Source organism: Garra rufa, chromosome 17 (assembly GCF_049309525.1).
Source record: "Garra rufa chromosome 17, GarRuf1.0, whole genome shotgun sequence".
In the NCBI taxonomy this organism is placed as follows: Eukaryota; Metazoa; Chordata; class Actinopteri; order Cypriniformes; family Cyprinidae; genus Garra; species Garra rufa.
Genome location: NC_133377.1, coordinates 5,290,954 through 5,310,042, shown reverse-complemented (window position 1 = coordinate 5,310,042; position 19,089 = coordinate 5,290,954). Strand labels below are relative to the sequence as shown.

Genomic DNA, 19,089 nt, shown 5'->3' with positions numbered 1-19,089 from the left:
TAAAATAAATAAACAAAATTAAATATACAATATATATTAATAAACATTAAATATAAAAAATAATATATATATATATATATATTTTTTTTTTTGTATATTTAATCAGATCAGATATTAAATATATAAATGTAATTATATATATATATATATATATATATATATATATTAAGTGAAATCTATGTACTATAATGAATATATTAAATTAAATATTTATTTTAAAATAAATATTAAATGTATAAAAATAAATAAAAATAAATAAACAAAATTAAATATACATTATATATATATATATATATATATATATATATATATATATATATATATATATATATATAGTGGTGGGCATAGATTATTATTTTTTTATCTAGATTAATCTCACTGTAATCTTGGAATTAATCTATATTAAAATGGCTAATTTGAATTCTGCCGAAGGCATTCAGAATATGTGTTCTACCCAAATAATGACTAAAAGTAAGTCTTTGAGAACGGGTTTCTCAAGCCAGGTGGCGCATTAGACCAGGGGCTCATCTCCTGTTTCCAAAATGCATCACAAACTGCTTGACATTTGCATTTACAACACAATTAACTATACAAACTTGTGTAACCAACTATTCCTACACTGCATGTACTTCTGCGTAAAAGGCTGCGTGACGTGCGCGTTGCAGTTAAACACAGACGAGCACGGGCATGGATATCTGCGTGTATAGTCTTTGGTTAAACTGCGTTGCTTTTAGAAGCGTCAATTCAGTTGTTGCATATAGTTTAATGTCTTTATTTCGGGATTATCAAAGTAAATTAAATTGGGCACGTGCCCCAGTAAAAAGGGTCTAGCAAAGCACCTGCCCTGAAGCAAACCCGGCGGCTTCATAGCTGCATCCATGTTAGCACGTCTCGTTTGACGTGGTCATTTCACAGTAGGCATACACACAGGTTCGAAGACTCGTTCTCGCCCCCTACAGTGCAATTCGGGTAGGTATACATCCACGCTAAAATATCAAGGTGAAAGTCATCATAGCTTGCGTAGTTTAGACCCAGCTCCCAACCCAACTTTGAGAATAGATTAACGGCGATATTTTTTTATCGCCCGATAAGAGTCTCACGTTAACGCAGCACGTTAACGCCAATAACGGCCCACCACTAATATATATATTGTATTATTTATTTATTTATTGCCTGCAGGCACCTGTCAGTGTTAAAAAATGACAATATTTTTGATAAACATAATAATAATAATAATAACAATAATAATAATAAATACTTCATTTAAATTGCAAAATGCATTTTATTTGTTATACTGCCTTTAATGTATGCTGATAAATTTATTAATTATTAATATAAACATTTTTATTATTGTTATTCAAATAGAAAATAGAAAAATATAGAAATAAATCACTACATCATTGGTGTAATGAGAACCTAGAATTAAAATATAAAACAGAAATTACAAAAAATAAAAATGAGCAGACGCATTGTAGCATAACTAAAATAAATAATTATAATAATTAATACACAATTACACAGAAATAATTAAATAAATAATTTCTTATTTTTATTTATTTATTTTTGGAGTAAAATAATTTCTGTGTAATTGTGTATTACTTATTATAGTTATTTATTTATACTGTAATGCATCCGGTCATTTTATTTTGTGTAATTTCGGTTTCTGAAATATGATCCGGAAAAGTTTCAGTGTAAAAGCCAACGAGTTTAGTGCAGACTTAAAGCCTGTAGTCTGTGCTGGCATTTTATTGCACTTCACACTGTAATATCCATGCAAATAACCACCCTCTACTCTTTTGGGAGGCTTCAAGGATTCATGTCATATGCGGATAAAGCTTGTAGTGTTGTACGTTTAATGCCGCTCTTCCTTGGTGCTTCCTGACATTTAAGACTTCTGTCAAAAGGCAGGCTGCTTATTAGCCTACTTCTGATGTCACAGTCCACCACATCTAATAATATTCCAGTTTCATAATAACACAACGGCAGTTGGTGGCTCGACATGTCTGAACGTGTCACACGCAGTCAAAAAAAACACTGGAAGTAGTGATACAGTAAATCTAGGCCATTGTGTAGAATGAGCACATGCCGTTGCCTAAGGGTCATCCGCTCACGATGCACATCGTCATGCTAAGATAAGCCAGCGTGCACTGAACAAACACACTCTTTAGTGCTCTAACTGCATCCACTGTTTTAAATTAACATAATGAGCGGTTCTTTTCTAAGTTTGTTTTTACATTCTAAAATCTATTGGAAAATCTTCCGAGAAAAGTGAAAGTGGTAATTGCAGCAATGGGATGAATTGATAGTTTTAAAATGTTCAACAAGCATTATGGGTGTGGTGTTTACAATTTTGTCTTCCACAGTGGTAAAACTGATGTTTTATATTCATCAAGTGGGTCAAGTAGTTCATCTAGAGAGGGGGGGTTGGAGTTTTAGCCTCTGACAGAGCAGATGACCTCACCGTGAGCGTCTCTCCTGCAGGGTGCTGAAGCCGGCGAACGACTGGCTCCTGATGATGCCATTGGGCCCTCCAGGAGAGTGAGTGCCAGCAGCCATGATGTCTGGGAAGCGGGAGGACACTCCTGCAAGAAAGCAAAAAGAATTCTGGGTAAGAGAGAAGTCAGTGGTACAGATGGGGGAAGGGTTGTATGTGAGGGATGATGACCAAAAGCAAAATTTTAACCAGTAGTCAATTTAAAGGGACAGTTCAACCAAAAATCCACCCATGAAACCCATGAAAGGTTTATGTTATTTAAAAAATCCACATCGTTTTATACATATATCTTGGACTATGGCGGATGCCATTATTTTACGTTAAATGGTTGCACTCTGTGAGCTACTGGTGCTACCAGTTGCTATTTTTACGGCAACACAACTCAGAAAATAAAATACTGATACGATTCCACATTGTGCTGCTTTTGATTGCAATTGTCAGTAAAGACAACAAGAGAAGCGATGTAAGTCTTTAAACTTCTTAAAGACCTGCGTCTTTGTTTTCTCCACTTCAGCCCTGCTGCCTTTGAGGCTTTTAGTAGACCACAGCTACTGTAAGAGCTTACAAATGGCAGAGACAAGAAATGCTAGATGCCATCCTGGCAGGATGTAAACATGTCGACGATCATCATGATGCCATAGCCACTAAAGAAGTTTCTCAGCGTGGATTTCACTTGATATCCAGGGGTGTTTAGACTCCTTGTGGGGAAAAATCTATGTGACACCATTTGGTTTAAGCCTAAGCTGATATCCATCGCCACCTGTAAGCTTTTGCAGTAGCTGTGGTCATTGTACCAGTATTTTATTTTCCAAGTTGTGTTGTGGTAAAAATAGCAACAGGCAGCGCCAGCAACTCACCGAGTGCAACCATTTCACGTTATAGAAATAATGGCACCCCCCATAAAGCAAAATATGTATAAAACGATGTTAATTTTTTAAATAACATAAATCTTTCATGGGTTTTCTACTACATATTTCAGTAAGAAACATAATTTACGTTACATTAAGTCATACAAGTCTCCCTTTAATTTAAATCACTCTTATGTTACGAGAATGCTTAAACCAGTCAACTGAATGAAGGGCCGAAATGAAAGTTTCATGGTTTCTCATAGGTTATGTAAAAAGGTAATATGACTTATACTATAGTTTTACTATAGACTTATACACAAGTCAGTGCTTTATTATAATTGTGTACGTTACGTTATTGTGTGATTCTGTAAATGAACTAGTGAATCAGTAATTTAAACTGTTCAAAAGAACCAGATCACAAAAAAGAATCGTATTTCTTCATTTAGATTACAGGTAATAATGTTATAAATAATGTTCAGTTTCTTGCACAGACCAACTGTTTACACTTGTAGTTTGGTTCATTTGGTCCAGACCAAAAAGGAAAACTATACATTTGGTCCTGGTCCGCTTACCATTCACATTGGCATTTTTGGCAGCGAACCTAAAGATACCAAACCTAAAGGCATAGTGATACGTTCACAACCTGATTGGTTGGGTTGAGTGATGTATATTTTATTGACGGAACTCACCAAACACTCTAAACAAAAGGAAAAGGTGCGTTAAAAGTTTGACTTTAAGTCGAATACACCTAATGCTGTCTGCTGGACTACGCACATTCATTGCGTGTATATGATTTTATTTTCACCACCTGCAAACTCACAAAGAGCTCATAAAAGGCACTTTACCTCCTTGTTGCTCCACGTTTGCTTTCTGCTCATTTTGTTTTGGAGCATAAGATCTTGTTACTACTTACGTTTTTTTTTTTTTTTTTTTAGAAGTATTTGGTTCTTGTTGCGTTGATATTTAATTCAAACCACACTAGAGTTTGTTTGGAAGCGGACCAAGACTTTTAGTGGCTTTTTAGTGGTCCACTTGTTTTGTACACACCAGGGTTCGGACGGCAGCGTTCACACTTACTCAAATGAACTGCACTAACAGAGCAATCGGCCCAGTGTTTGTTTTAATAGAACCAAACATGACAAGTGTGAACACACCAACATCAAGTGATGGTAGCCATTAATTTACATTTTATGAATCACCAAGGACCATGGATTCAGCTAAAACTCTTCTTTACTGTTCTACTAAAAAAAAGTCACCCACATCTTGGATGGTCTGAAGGTGAGTAAATTACAGCAAATTTTAATTTTTGCGTGAACCATCTCATTAATGAGATAGGAGATTATTTAAAAGACTCAAATAATAAATATGTAACACTTTACAATAAGGTTTCATTAGTTAACATGAACTAAGAGTGAATAATACTTCTACAGCATTTATTAAACACAAGTTGTGTTTGTTAACATTAGTTATTCCATGGAATGTCTGGATACTGGATTCTGATTGGCTGGCAGGTGTGCAGTAAAACCGTTTATACTACAGGGCCGTTGAATGCTTGAATCTGATTGGCTGACGAACGTTCTAGAGGTGTGCATTATATTCTGGGAAACGCACGGCGAACGTAGTTCCAGGCAGCTTTAGACCGCAGTGCATGTCTATATCACTTCGCCATACGATTTCAGTTATTTCAAAGGTCCTTACAGCCCAAAACAGCAAAATAACTAAAACCCACAATGACACTGGCCAAACTAATAAATACAGTAAACATCCGGATAAAAATGACAGATTATTTCCATGTTTTTTTCCACAATATATTACGTTTTATTATGTACGGAAAGCACAAACTATTTCTCTCGCCCTCTCTCACTCACCTCACAGACGCACACACATAATGTTACAGTTTGCACTCGCGTTAGCATTCGCGCTAATGTTGTTAGCGCTGCTCTGACGATGAACAACTTAAAAACGACATGACAGCTCTCACAAGCGAGGTAACAACGGCGTGGTCTTGAAGAAAATGAACTTAAAGTTAACTGTTAGTAGAGACGATGCTGCCAGTCACCCTTGAGAGAGACAGACGTGAGAGAGGTAAAGTCATACACTTAAGTTAGTTTTTCTCTCCCTCACTCTTTCCGTCTGTCTGCTTGTCTTTCGGTCTGTCTAAACTTCATTATTAACGGCATTATTTTGCTATTAACAGCCCAAGCGTCGTTACTAGGTCTAAAATGACGTTTTGGAACTAGCAACGAAGCTGTTGAATGAGCTGCGTAAGAAATTAATCCTACTCACAATAGGGTTTTAAGGATAAAAACCGGACGAATGTCTTGAAATATATCATTTGATCGATGTCTTGAGGTGTGGTAACTGTAGTATAAGCGGAATAATTGACTTCAGGCCGTAGAATTCTACGAAAATAATGCACACCCGAGGTGTAACGGCCACTCCGCTTCGCGTCGTGACCGCATCGCCACCTCGGGTGTGCATTATTTTCTAAGAATTCTACGGCCCGTCGTCAATTATTCCTTACTTAATGCACAGGTAGTTCCAAGTCAGTTTAATCACCGTTCTATATTAATGCGCTGCTTTAATTGATGCACGCAAAAGCACAGAGAGAGAGAGAGAGAGAGAGAGAGGGAGAGGGGTCGGAGATCGCATTGTGCGGCGCACATACATAAACTTCTTGTCAGCGCTTGCCTGCGATCCTTATTAAAATAGCCTAGATCGCTACATTATATTCCTCAGAAACGGGGTGGTAAAACGGCTGTTTTTGAATGAATCGTTGTTTGTAGAGAGAGACGCACAGCAGGCAGGCAGGTAACGTTACGCACATTCACATACACACACACACACACACACACACACACACACACACACACACACACACAACTGTCATCTCTCTTGCCTTCTCACTCTCTCTTGGTCGATCGATAATCTACTGAAACAAATGCTATATTTCATTCAAATAAATGTGATTTTACCGGACTATTTAATCTCTGAGTCTGATTTGAAGCGGCCAGAATGCTAGAGCTGCGTGTCATAACTGACGACAATAACCGTCTTTTTTATCCATTCAGTCAAATTTTGCGCTGCAAATATCAACCCTTGTTTTAATTTGTCTATAACTTCGCAAATGACCATGGAATAAGCGGGATAATCAACGGCTTGCCGTGCGTTAAAGGATTTAAAATGCACTTCGCGGAGGCAACCACCCTCCTCTTCGCGTCGGGCGGTTATTAGCCTCCACGTCGTGCATTTAAAATCCTTTAACGTACGGCAAACCGTTGATTATCCCTTACTTAATACACTGTGAACTAACATTAACAAACAATGATCAACTGTATTTTCATTAATTAACATTAAAAGATTTAAAAAATAGTGTAATAAATGTATTGTTCATTTTTAGTTCAAACATTAACTAATGGTCACAGATTTTTGTTTGGGTTTTTGCTTTTTTTTTAAAACAAGGTACAAGTCAAAATATTTTGTGGTAATTGATATTCCAACAAATGCTGGGAGTAATCTGACACATTCACCAGATCTTGCGTTTTAAAAGATACTGGCTCTCTAATGAAAATATATCCTGACAACCATGACTCTAAATGAAAGTACATAAAAATCAGCTGAAAATCACAGAGGAAAGCAAGCAATGAGTCATTTAATCTCCCGTGTATACAGTTACTGAAAATAGCACTGCTGGGTGAGAAGACCCCATACGGTGCACATTTAGAGGTTTTTTTAAAGCGCTCAAAGCCACCTGAGCCCACCGCAGATCAAGATGCAGAAAAAGCACTTAGAAACATGAGGTGGCCTAATGGAGCCCAGAAAGACAAACGTCATCACCCATTTCTATCAAGTGTAATGATCCAGGGAGGGCACAGAAATCTCCTGCCAACAAAAAAGCCTAAAGATCATCTCTGATCTCCTTATAGCTCATCTCCAACCTCCCATAATTCATCAGAGCAAAGCGGGATGATGACAGTGGCGGCAAACCCTCGATTTGAGGGTAATGAGGCTATCTGTGATCATCGATGTGAGAGACTCAATTCTGACCCTAGATTAGCATGTAACCCTCACAACCCAGCCTGGCACTGAAAAAAGGGGAAAATCTGGGTTTTGTGGCTAAGGTTCTCTCCATAATTGAGATTACAGTGTCCAGAAGCTGTTTGTTGGAGATAACCATACACCTGTGGGTTTATGCTCAGTGCAATAGATACATAATTGCTTATATAAAGCTGCACAAAACCAGTATGACTCTGGGTTAGATGTTGTTTTGCAGAGAAAAACAAAAGAGCCTTGTATAACATCTGCTGTGCTATTTATAGGCACTGTAATATTGGCTTTGCCTCTAGAATATGAACTTATTATGTACTGTGCATTTTGATCATATGACAAACTCTCATATCATTCACATAAACAGGGAAACACAAACGCAGAAATATTAAAAGAATACACAGTGGCATACAATTCTTGAAGCCTAAAAATAACCCATCCAATCAGAGAAATGCTCTACAATTTATTTAAACAAATTATTATATTGTATTATATTATATATTCAAAATTAATATTCAAGAAATATTCAGTTATGAAAATAGAAAAATATGTAAAAATAAATATATTTACTACATTGATATATTTACTTTTATATCATACATCATATATATTCTACTTATATATATATTAAATTAAATTACATTCATTTGCAATTTTTTAAAATTAATATTAATTGTGCAAACAAATTTATTTTATATCAAAATAATAATTCATGCATTAAAGAGTTAATACTGAAATCTATCAAAACACAAAAAGAATACAAGGAAACCAATGCAACCGATAGCTTATTTCAACAAACAAAGGTTCCACTTCAGTTTCAAAAACACAAAGCGACACTGTGCCACCCAGTGCATGCTGGGATTGTTCCACTCATTCTATTCAGGCCTAGTCGTCTCGGTTCACAGGCACTCGTGAAGTGCCGTTGATGTGGGCTACGTCATCCCCGTCGCTCCGGGCACGACGGCTCATAAGTATTCTGAGTACAGCTGCCTGGCACCCAACTCTGAACTCTTCACTGTGAGAGACGGATGACGAAGACAAAAGAAGCAAGGAGGGGGGCTTCATTAATTTGTCACCTCCAGCAGGGACCATGTTTATCAGGCCCGTCGAGGGTGTAAGGGGGTCTTGAAGCCGGGTTGGAGAAGTACTGAATAAAAAGTGTGTGTTTGAAGCAGAGGGGGTCCCTCGTTTCCTTCCAACAGCCCACATTATGAATTCTGACTAGTGCTTTTGTTGTTTTAAGCATAAATTTAAAAGCATCTAGTGAGATGCTAAAAACAGAAAAACAGCTGCCAGTGGGATAAGAAAAATAAACAATTGAAGTTATATTCTTGAAAAAATGTTAATATATTACACCTAGTTTTTAAAAAGAACGCATAATATACCAGTCAAAACTTTTTTTAAATTATTGTTTATATTTAGATTGCTGTTAAAAACATGAACTAATTTAATAACACTTCTAAATGTTATCTTTAAAAAATCTGAAAATGAATATCCATTTTTAATATACTATTCATTATAATTTTATGATGCCTAAATTCACTAGTATCATTTAAAATGACTTATTTGAGCTTTTTAGTTCATTTCCAGTGATGATTACTTACTGTTTCCCCTGTTACACCGGCGCTACGTTGCGTTCTTCTTGAGGTAAATTCTGGCTTATTCCTCTCAGTGCATCTTTTTCCAGAAATGAAAAGTACACCTAGAAGATGTCTCTTACAATGTCCCACAGCATCATTAAAACAGTGCATTTTAGTGTACAATTAATTTACCATATTTAATATTGGGGGCATCCAAATTACTTGACACATTTAAAAAAAAAAAATTAAGTAATAAAATTGTTACTTTCCATGGTAATTAGTTACTTTTATAATGATGTAACTCAGTCACTATTTGTGAGAAGTAACTAGTAACTATAACTAATTACTTTTTTAAAGTAACATGCCCAACACTGTTCATTTCTTAATAGAAATTTTGAACAATGTTGCTAACCAAATAGTTTCTACATAGGATGTAGAGTAAGCTCATGAGCTTTTACTTCAGAAATTCTCGTTTTGTACTTTCGTGACCTGTATTCGTGACCTGTATTTTGGAAGATGTTACATATAAACTACTTTTACTGAAAAATGGATGTGATTAATATTAAACAAATAGCATCAGGATTGTATAAAATCCATTTCCTTTCTGCACTTCAGCCCTCGGAAAAGTAATTTCCCACACAAGCACGTGCGCACAACCCCATGCACACATGCACAAGCGGACACTATCTGCACGCGTGGATATCATCAAACTCAACCCACACAGCAACTTAACAGCAGAACAATTCCTAACGGCTGTATAAATTATAGTTTCTATAGTAACAGCAGACAATGCACAATGTGTCCAGTAAAAGAACACTGTTATCATGGATCCCCCGCAGCAGGCCTCCTCCTGTCCTTCTGCTCTAAGGACCCGTTGTCTTCCCCGGTCCTTAGCTCCAAGGTAGGAGTTCAACCCGGCCAGCTTCAATCCCAGCAGCTGTGTGATGCTCAGCTGCTCTTGTGCCACACTGACGCTTGCTCTCCACTGTGCCTTGGAAGAGCAATGAACTCACTATAAACATCCATGCCAGGTCAGAAAACTGTCAGGCATGTGGGAGTGACCGACTGACCCTGTTCTACTCATGCTGTAGTAATGTGTGCTTTTGGGCGGTGTCACCAAAAGGGCCAGAACAATGAAGTATATGAGGATGTGCAAAACTACATACACTCAAAATCAACTAGTCGATGTTTTGACTGAATGACCAGATTTGTCGTAACAGGCCTGGCTTACATTTTGCACAGGAAACAAAAATTATGAACACAGTGAAACATGATTCTAAAGCAGGCGCATGAGGACTGAATGGATGCTCTTGTGTTGGGACCGAAAGATCATGTGGTCATCACAGTGGATGCTATTGTTTAGCAGTGTCCTAAAAAATCCATCATTTCTCTTGAAATTGGGAAGCACTTTAAAGGGATAGTTCACCCAAAAATGAAATTGACCCCATGATTTACTCAACCTCAAGCGATATAGTTCTACATGACTTTCTTTCAGATGAATAAAATTGGAGTTATATTAAAAACGCCCTGTCTCTTCCAAGCTTTTTTAAAAAATATAATTACAGTGAATGGCTGTTGAGATTTTGAAGACCAATAAAGTGCATCCACCTATCATAAAAGTGCTCCACATGGCTTCAGGGGGTTAATAAAGGCCTTCTAAAGTGAGCTGATGCATTTGTGTAAGTAAAATATCCATATTTAAAACTTTATAAACCATAATCTCTAGCTTCTGGTAAAGTCTCCCGTAAACATGCATACGACAGTTAGAGATTAGGGTTTATAAAGTTTTAAATATGGATATTCCTCATACTCAAAAACATCTATTCCCTTTAGAAGGCCTTTATTATCCCCCAAGAGCCATGTGGACTACTTTTTATGAGTAATGGATGCACTTTAAGATTTTGCTTCAAAATCTCAACAGCCATTATAAAGCTTGGAAGAGCCAGGACATTTTTTAACTCCGACTTTATTCGTCTGAAAGAAGAAAGTCATATACATCTTGGATGGCTTGAGGGTGAGTAAATCATGGGGTAATTTTTATTTTTGGGTGAACTATTTCTTTAAGTTTATCACAACATGAAATATTACTGAACTGTTCAAGTCTACAGTGCCTTAATAGTTAGAATTATTTTAAAATATACAAGGTGCAAGCATAAAATCTTTAAAAAAGCATTTATTAATTTGATGTGGGCTTTAGCCGCCTGTACAAAAATAACTAAGGGTTAGCTATAACCGCAAACTGATTGTATCTCCAAAATGCAAACAGGATGTAAGAAGCACAACTTTTTTTAACAGAGCAAGAACAAATACATGAGACATTCCTCATGTCAAAAAAACACAAACGGACATTACAATGTGACACCGGCATGAACAAAAATTGCAAAGAATGTAAGGGGGAATGATATGAGGAAACATAAAAACTCCCTTTTCATTTGGGTTAGCAATACTTTGTTGTTCCATTCAACTCAAGTCAGAAATGTCCAACTCTTGGAAACTTTATATTGTTCAAAATATTGTAGATAATATTTGATGGTAACTTTAGAGTGAACCTGAAAAAAAAAATGAATGGAAAATTAAGAGACCCAAACTGAAATTACCAAAAAGAAATTCTAATTCACATTTTATACATGCGAAGAGAACCATATTAAGGTCCTTGCACAATTTCCATGCTAGGCATAACTGCTTTATTGCTGGTCAACCAGAATGGTTTTACTGGTGAAGTCTAGGAGGAAGAAAAACAATTGTGTGGGAATGTTTGCCACAATTTAATAAAGTTTAGTTAAACTGTTCTCATATTTTCCTCATTTCTCTCAGTCCACATAATTAAAATGTAAAGGCTGAAGGCTTCAAAACACACTGATAGATGAAGTTGACAAGTTAACACATCAAGCCAATGTGTTAGGCTGTAAATTTAACACCCCCAAAGCTATGCTGTTTTAGAATACAAACAGCGACACAAACATCTTATAGTCAAACCAAATCCTTTTGATTTTCATAACGGTCAAAGACAGGCACTTATATTTAAGTCATGGACATAAATCTCATTTGTGACCCTAAACCACAAAACTATAAGGGTCAATTTGTTGAAAGCTGAATAAATAAGCTTTCCATTGATGTATGGTTTGTTATATTTGGCCGTGATACAACTATGTGAAAAAATCTGGAATCTAAAAAAAAAAAAAAAAATCTAAATATTGAGAAAATTGCCTTTAAAGTTGTCCCAATGCAGTTCTTAGCAATGCATATTACTAATCCAAAATTAAGTTTTGATATATTTATAGTAGGACATGTACAAAATATCTTCATGGAGCATGATCTTGACTTGATATTTTAATGATGTTTTCTATTGGTACACATATACCTGTGCGACTTAAGGCTGGTTTTATAGTCACATATGATTAAAAACACTTTAGTTAATTTATTACTAAACGGGTCAATATTTGAACAAGAATGTGTGTTCAGCAAGATCATTTGGCCCAACTTTGGCATTAATGGATGATTTATTTCATATTTAATTCACAGACTTCAGACTGCAAAGCATTTGAATGTTATCTAACAGCAAATACTAAAATGTCAAGCTATTTTCATCTTCATTGTGACTAAAGACAGAAAGAAACTATGTTAGGAGGCCTGAATTACACTTGACCACTGATAACCTCTGAAAGGCACATGAAGGGTTTGTAATCTCAACCTCGTATCCATCTGATCATGCTGAAAATGTCACTGTGGAAAATGTCTGTTCATTATGCAACTGCTATTAAATAAAAATGATGATAACCATTCTTTAAAAAAAATAGCGGAGAAAGATAATACAGAGAAAAGGCATGATTTTTTTGTTGTAATTTTACATGCACATATTCTGGTTAAGACTTTTTTTCAGAAAAAGACTATACTAATATTCATATACATGCTAATCAGCGTATTAAATTAATAAATGAAGACGTGCACAACCATTTTCCATGATTCTCTTGTGTAAATACCAGAGATGCTCACTCTCGCCATTTATTTTTAGTAATTCTGCAGGGTACTTTAATCAACTCATTAATTCTCATTCATGTCTTTGCCAACAGCACATAAGAGCACAGTGCAAAATGTACATTTGAGACTTACTGTGCTTTTATGCACAATATACACATATGTATATAGATTTATATTCATTTCTGTTAATATTTGGAATTAAATCTCCCTCCTCGCTTCTTATTATCTATTATTTATTTATTATTTTGTAAGACATTTACATGACACCTACATAATTGTAATATGACCAAACTGTGACATTAATTGAATTCTAAATGTGCACATAAACATATAAATATACACTGCAAAAAATTATTTTTAGAATGCAAAAATGCTTACTTAGATTTTTTGTCTTGTTTCCAGCAAAAATATCTAAAAAATCTTAAGTCAAGAAGAATTTTCTAGACGAGTAAAAATTATTATCTCGTTTTCAGAAAAAACAAGTCAAAATTAAGTGTTTTTGCTTGAAACAAGCAAAATAATCTGCCAGTGGGGTAAGAAAAATAATCTTGTTTTCTGTTTGAAATACCCCATTGGCATTTTCTTACCTCACTGGCAAATTATTTTGTTTGTTATAAGCAAACAATCACTTAATTTTGGCTTGTTTTTTCTGAAAAGAATTTTTTTTTTAAAGAATTTTCAGATATTTTGTCTGGAAACAAGACAAAAAAATTTAAGTAAGAAAAACATTTTTTGCAGTGCAGGCAGAAAAGTGACTGGTTTAATCCATCTTAAAGACTGCTATGAGGAAAACACACATAAAAAGTCTGAGTAGGAAATGACGTTGAAAATGGGTTAGACTTGAGGGACAATTCTGGGTGATATTTGGATGTTTTGCTGTAAGACAAGGAACTAAGCCATTTTTACAAAGCAGAACAGGGTCAAAACTAGAGACATAACGATGAACATCCTTATATGTGGAGACAGAAGCTTGAGGCCAAGTTAAAAAAAAAAAGGGCCTGTGTGAGAGTATCTGAGGATAACACAGCTGGCTAAAAACCAACACAAACCCGGATCAAATGACAAATGTGATATGATGTGAAGCAAAAAAAAATCCTCTTCCCTGTGCCACAGCAGCTTAAAAATGCAATACCTTTAAGTTTATAGTTCCTGTTAATAGAGGAGAGGAACATTTACTTAGTGGCTGTCAAATGTAGGAAACTTGTTAGGGGAGGGGTATTGTATAATCGCATAATGTTGCTGTCACACAACCTCATACTGTTTCTGTGTCTTCAGCGGAAGTCCAAAAAAAGAATGTTTTGGAAAACGTAGCTATTTTAAGAGTTGGCAATTTCATATACATTTGTACAATGACCCAAGACCCAAATCAAAGTACACCAACAGTACGACATATCAAACTAAATCAGAACTAAACTAAGTTAATTTTGAGAGTTCGAAACGGCTTGCCAGAGCAAATTTTTCAAACCTTTTGTTTTTCTCACTGCTGTCATTTTTGTCGAGTTTATTTTGTCATTGAGAGGAAAGCATGCAGAACATATTTACATATTGATGTAAACGCCATCCTCAGCATATCGCTGCAAAAGCATTTTCAACTTATTTTTATCCTTCAACAAAGAATGAAAAATAACTTTGCAGTAACTACATAAGTCCTTGAAGATCTACCCCTAAATAAACCCTCTTATCACAGCCCTCAATGGGTCATAAGTAAACGTACAAATGAGATTTACCACTAATTCACCTTGTGAGTCATAATGGCAAGCTCCAAAAATACAGAAATAATATAAAAGTATCATATAGGGCTGGGTTTTGACACAAATTTCATGATTCAATTCTATTCTGATTCTTGCAATTTGATTCATTTTCTGATTTGATTCAATATCAATTATTTTGGATATATATCAGGTATAGTACATGCCAAATTTTCTCAAAGAAAAAAAATCTCTCAACTAATGCTGTAAAATATACATGAGAGTCAGCTGGTACTATTCAATTCAATTCAAAATTGCTTTATTGCCATGACTGTAAAAAATACAATATTGCCAAAGTACTACATTACAATAATATTGAAGGTTTATTGAAATATAAAAATTTAAATGGTGGCTGTCATAAAAAAAAAATTGACAGATATATTTAAACATAGGTTAAACATTGAAGAACAGTAAAAATTATAATGAATATTATAACTGGTGCATATATTTGTGCATATATATTTAGCAAAATGCTTCGTCTACAGTTAATTTTTCTAGCTGACAAAGGAGTTTATGGTCACAGAATATATGTTTTTCTAAGGTAAATGTGACATATTGTTTATAAGTTGTTATATGCCAAGGATTGAGCAATTACATAAGACAGGATACAGACTTTGGTAAGTTGTACTCTTTCTTTTAACATACCTTCGGGTGTTCATTCCTGTTTATTTCGTACTAAAATTAGTATTAACACGGAAGAGATGATCAGTTCACGCTTTTTTTTAAATGAGGCGCTATAGAAATCTGTCACTTCACTTAAAAACAGCGACAAAACACTATTTATTGTATGAAATCTTTGCTTCAAATCAAAAGTAACAAAGCACAAAGCTTAGTGCGATTTGTTAGATGGGAGGTGCGTTACAATGTTCTGTTCATTAACTGAAAACAGGTTTGACTAATCAATTCTTGGGATTTAAGAATCAATATATTTTCATAAAAATGAGAATCGATTAAAAATGAGAAATCAATATTTTTACCCAGCTCTACTATTATAAATGTCTTTTTGTAAATATATGTGTTTTTCGGCTATATTCCAAGTCTTCTGAAGCTATCTGACCGTTCTGTGTGAGAAAATGCCTCAATACAAGACATTATTTTCTGAAAATTATTGACCTCGCTGACATCAAACCTGGCAAAAATATTTCACTGTATGGAAAAGAGTAGTATGAACATTCTACAAAATATCTTTATTGTAGTCTAAGGAAGAAAATGGGTTTGGAATGACACAAGGGTGAGTAAATGATTTTCATTTTTAGGTTAACTATCCCTTTAAGCAACTGCACTCCAAGGAACAGCTTCCCTAAAATAACATGCATATTTCTAAGTTCAACAGTAAATGTGCATTGTCACTGAGGGGCTACGCCAGTCCCCTACATTTGTTAAGCCACTGATCTAAGTTTCCCTTGATTTGGCCTCCCTCTATTCAGACAGAGCTGACCAGCACTACAAAAATAAGACATGGCCCAAGCTAAAAGCGTTGCTTTTAGTTTTAAAGAATAGGAAATGAACTGAGTTAATAAAGCCATCATTGGATGCAGACACGTGCAGGTGAATCTCTAGAATGATTCAGCAGTTCAGCCACAGATCATTGGGAATGTGTGTGTGTGTGTGTGTGTGTGTGTATGCAAGATGCATGAGAAAGACAAGAACAGCGATGGAGAAAGACAGTTGCCTCTTCATTTCTGTCTCTCCTGCACTCTGCCAACTGGACATAACTAGAACACTGCTAAAAAAACATTTTTACTTGTGCCAGGCATATGCAGATGAAACATTGAAACATTTTTGTTTTGAGGACTGAAAAGACATTTTAAATTAAAGATGAAAAGTCACTTTCAGCTTCAAAGCATCTACGTGAGAAAGAAAACACACTCTTGACGCACAACCATTTCAGACTGAAGATTAAACTATGTCCTAAAAATACAACGAAAAAATAAGATGATGAAAAAATATGACAAACCGAGTTTTGATGAGTTTTGACAAAAAGCCAAAAATTAGTAGTGCTCGCTTAAGCAAATATGTGACCCTGGACCACCAAACAGTCCTAAAGGTCTTTTTTTTAATTGAGATGTATACATCATCTGAAAGTGTGATTTATAGTTTGTTAGGATAGGACAATATTTGGGTGAGATACAACTATTTGAAAATCAGGAATCTGAGAGAATCTGCATTAAAAAAAAACTTGATTATTGAGAAAATCATCTTTAAAATTGTTCAAATGAAGTTCTTAGCAATGCATATTACTAATCAAAAATTAAGTTTGATTATATTTACAGTAGAAAATTTACAAAAACTCTTCATGGAACATTTACTTAATATCCTAATGATTTTTGGTATAAAAGAAAAATGTATAATTTTGACCCATACAATGTATTTTTGGACTATTGCTACAAAGCTACATAAGATTGGTTTTGTGCCCTAGGCCTCGAATTTTGCAAATGGTAGAATAATATTAGAATATTAAATAAGGTTTATGCTTATTACTTGGCAGACATAAAATAAGTAGTAAACAACTATTATCGATTAACAGTGAGGGAAAAACCAGGCTGTAAATTTCCAGGCTGGTCTGTTTTTACTCATTTCAGTCATAAGATGTAAAAATATATTTGGCTTTTAAAATCAGCTTTAAAATCAGCTGTAGTTTATGAGGGTACTTTCCTGTTATCTGCATTGCGTCTGGGTTTGACAGGAGGGCATTGACTTCATCCCTGCTAAAGCACAGCTGTATGTCAGGACAGACCCTGAGGAGGACAGCACCCTTTAAAAAGCATAAGGATTTGGTTTTTCAAAGCAGATTACATGTCACAGCTGACAAAATCTAAAAAACAGCCCTCATCTGAGGGAGAATATGTCATACATGACAACATCCAAAGACCTCAATTCAAACAGCCAATGAAATCTCAAAAAGAATCTACCACAACCAATCAGATTTCAGCACATCTTTTAACTGCTATGCAAACAGACAAGGAAAAACAAAAACATTGAGGTCATCAGCTTATGTTTAAAGGATAAACCATCATAATACTAATCACAGGGTTGAGAGACTGTGATTTTGTCGCTGCAATAACTGTCTGCAAAACGGATGGACGATGGTGTCCTAAGTGTGGTCAAATTCAAATAGACTGTTAATCAGGAGGGATTATGGGATAGCACCCCCACTGATGAGAGCTAAAAGCTCACGTCATCTGTTCAGGAAGAGAGAGAGTGAGCAAGAGAAAGATTCCCCAAACAAAATGCCAAGTCATTCACTTTAGCTTGCTTTCTCCAGAAAATGAACAAAGCACAAGCTCTGTTCCAAAACCTAGTCAGCTCAGCTACCTACCTAGACAGCTTCAAAAGGCACCGTCAAAATCTAAGCAATATTATGCCACCTTTAAAATAACAAATTTGGACAAATTAGAAGGCAGCATTACATATATCATTTGCAACCTGATCGCATGACGAAAACACACCTGTGGGAACTTTTCAATTACAAAAACATATTGAAGATAGATCTAGTTAATTAAATAAAATACATAATTTTGTTCTCAATTTTGTATGTGCTGCATATTAAGGCTATGCAATAGGGTTCAACTGATTGTCGTTAGCTAACTATGGTTGTTAGTTCCATAGAACTCTATTGGTAATAAAGGAACTTGCGACCATAGTTGCTTTTGAGAAATGCACCCCTGGCCAATAATTCTGTGCCGATATTTAGCATTTTTATGGTTATCGGTAGCTAACTATGGTTGTTAGTTCCATAGAACTCTATTGGTAATAAAGGAACTTGCGACCATAGTTGCTTTTGAGAAATGCACCCCTGGCCAATAATTCTGTGCCGATATTTAGCATTTTTATGGTTATCGGTAGCTAACTATTGTTGTTAGTTCCATAGAACTCTATTGGTAATAAAGGAACTTGCGACCATAGTTGCTTTTGAGAAATGCACCCCTGGCCAATAATTCTGTGCCGATATTTAGCATTTTTATGGTTATCGGTAGCTAACTATTGTTGTTAGTTCCATAGAACTCTATTGGTAATAAAGGAACTTGCGACCATAGTTGCTTTTGAGAAATGCACCCCTGGCCAATAATTCTGTGCCGATATTTAGCATTTTTATGGTTATCGGTAGCTAACTATGGTTGTTAGTTCCATAGAACTCTATTGGTAATAAAGGAACTTGCGACCATAGTTGCTTTTGAGAAATGCACCCCTGGCCAATAATTCTGTGCCGATATTAGGGATGTTAACCGATGACCGTTTGACCGGTGGTTGACCGTATCAACGTTAACCGGTCAAAGTTGTCGGTAGTCGGTTAAAAAAAAAAAAGTGCCGGTGCGTCTTTTACGCATTCTGAAGGTGCCTGTTTTATCCATTGGTTTTATCATGTTGCAGTCTAATAGGCAACATTCCGCATA

The 19,089-nt window shown here is 35.4% G+C and overlaps 1 protein-coding gene across 1 annotated transcript in view; it reads right to left on the bottom strand.

Moving 5' to 3' along the window:
• The window catches only part of ripor2 (RHO family interacting cell polarization regulator 2), a 74,518-nt gene that overhangs the window by 32,068 nt on the left and 23,361 nt on the right, over positions 1-19,089 (bottom strand). Inside the window, exon 2 of the mRNA XM_073822414.1 lies at positions 2,462-2,582. Within this exon, the coding sequence (XP_073678515.1) occupies positions 2,462-2,582 (121 nt within the window). The remainder of the gene's footprint in view (positions 1-2,461; positions 2,583-19,089) is intronic.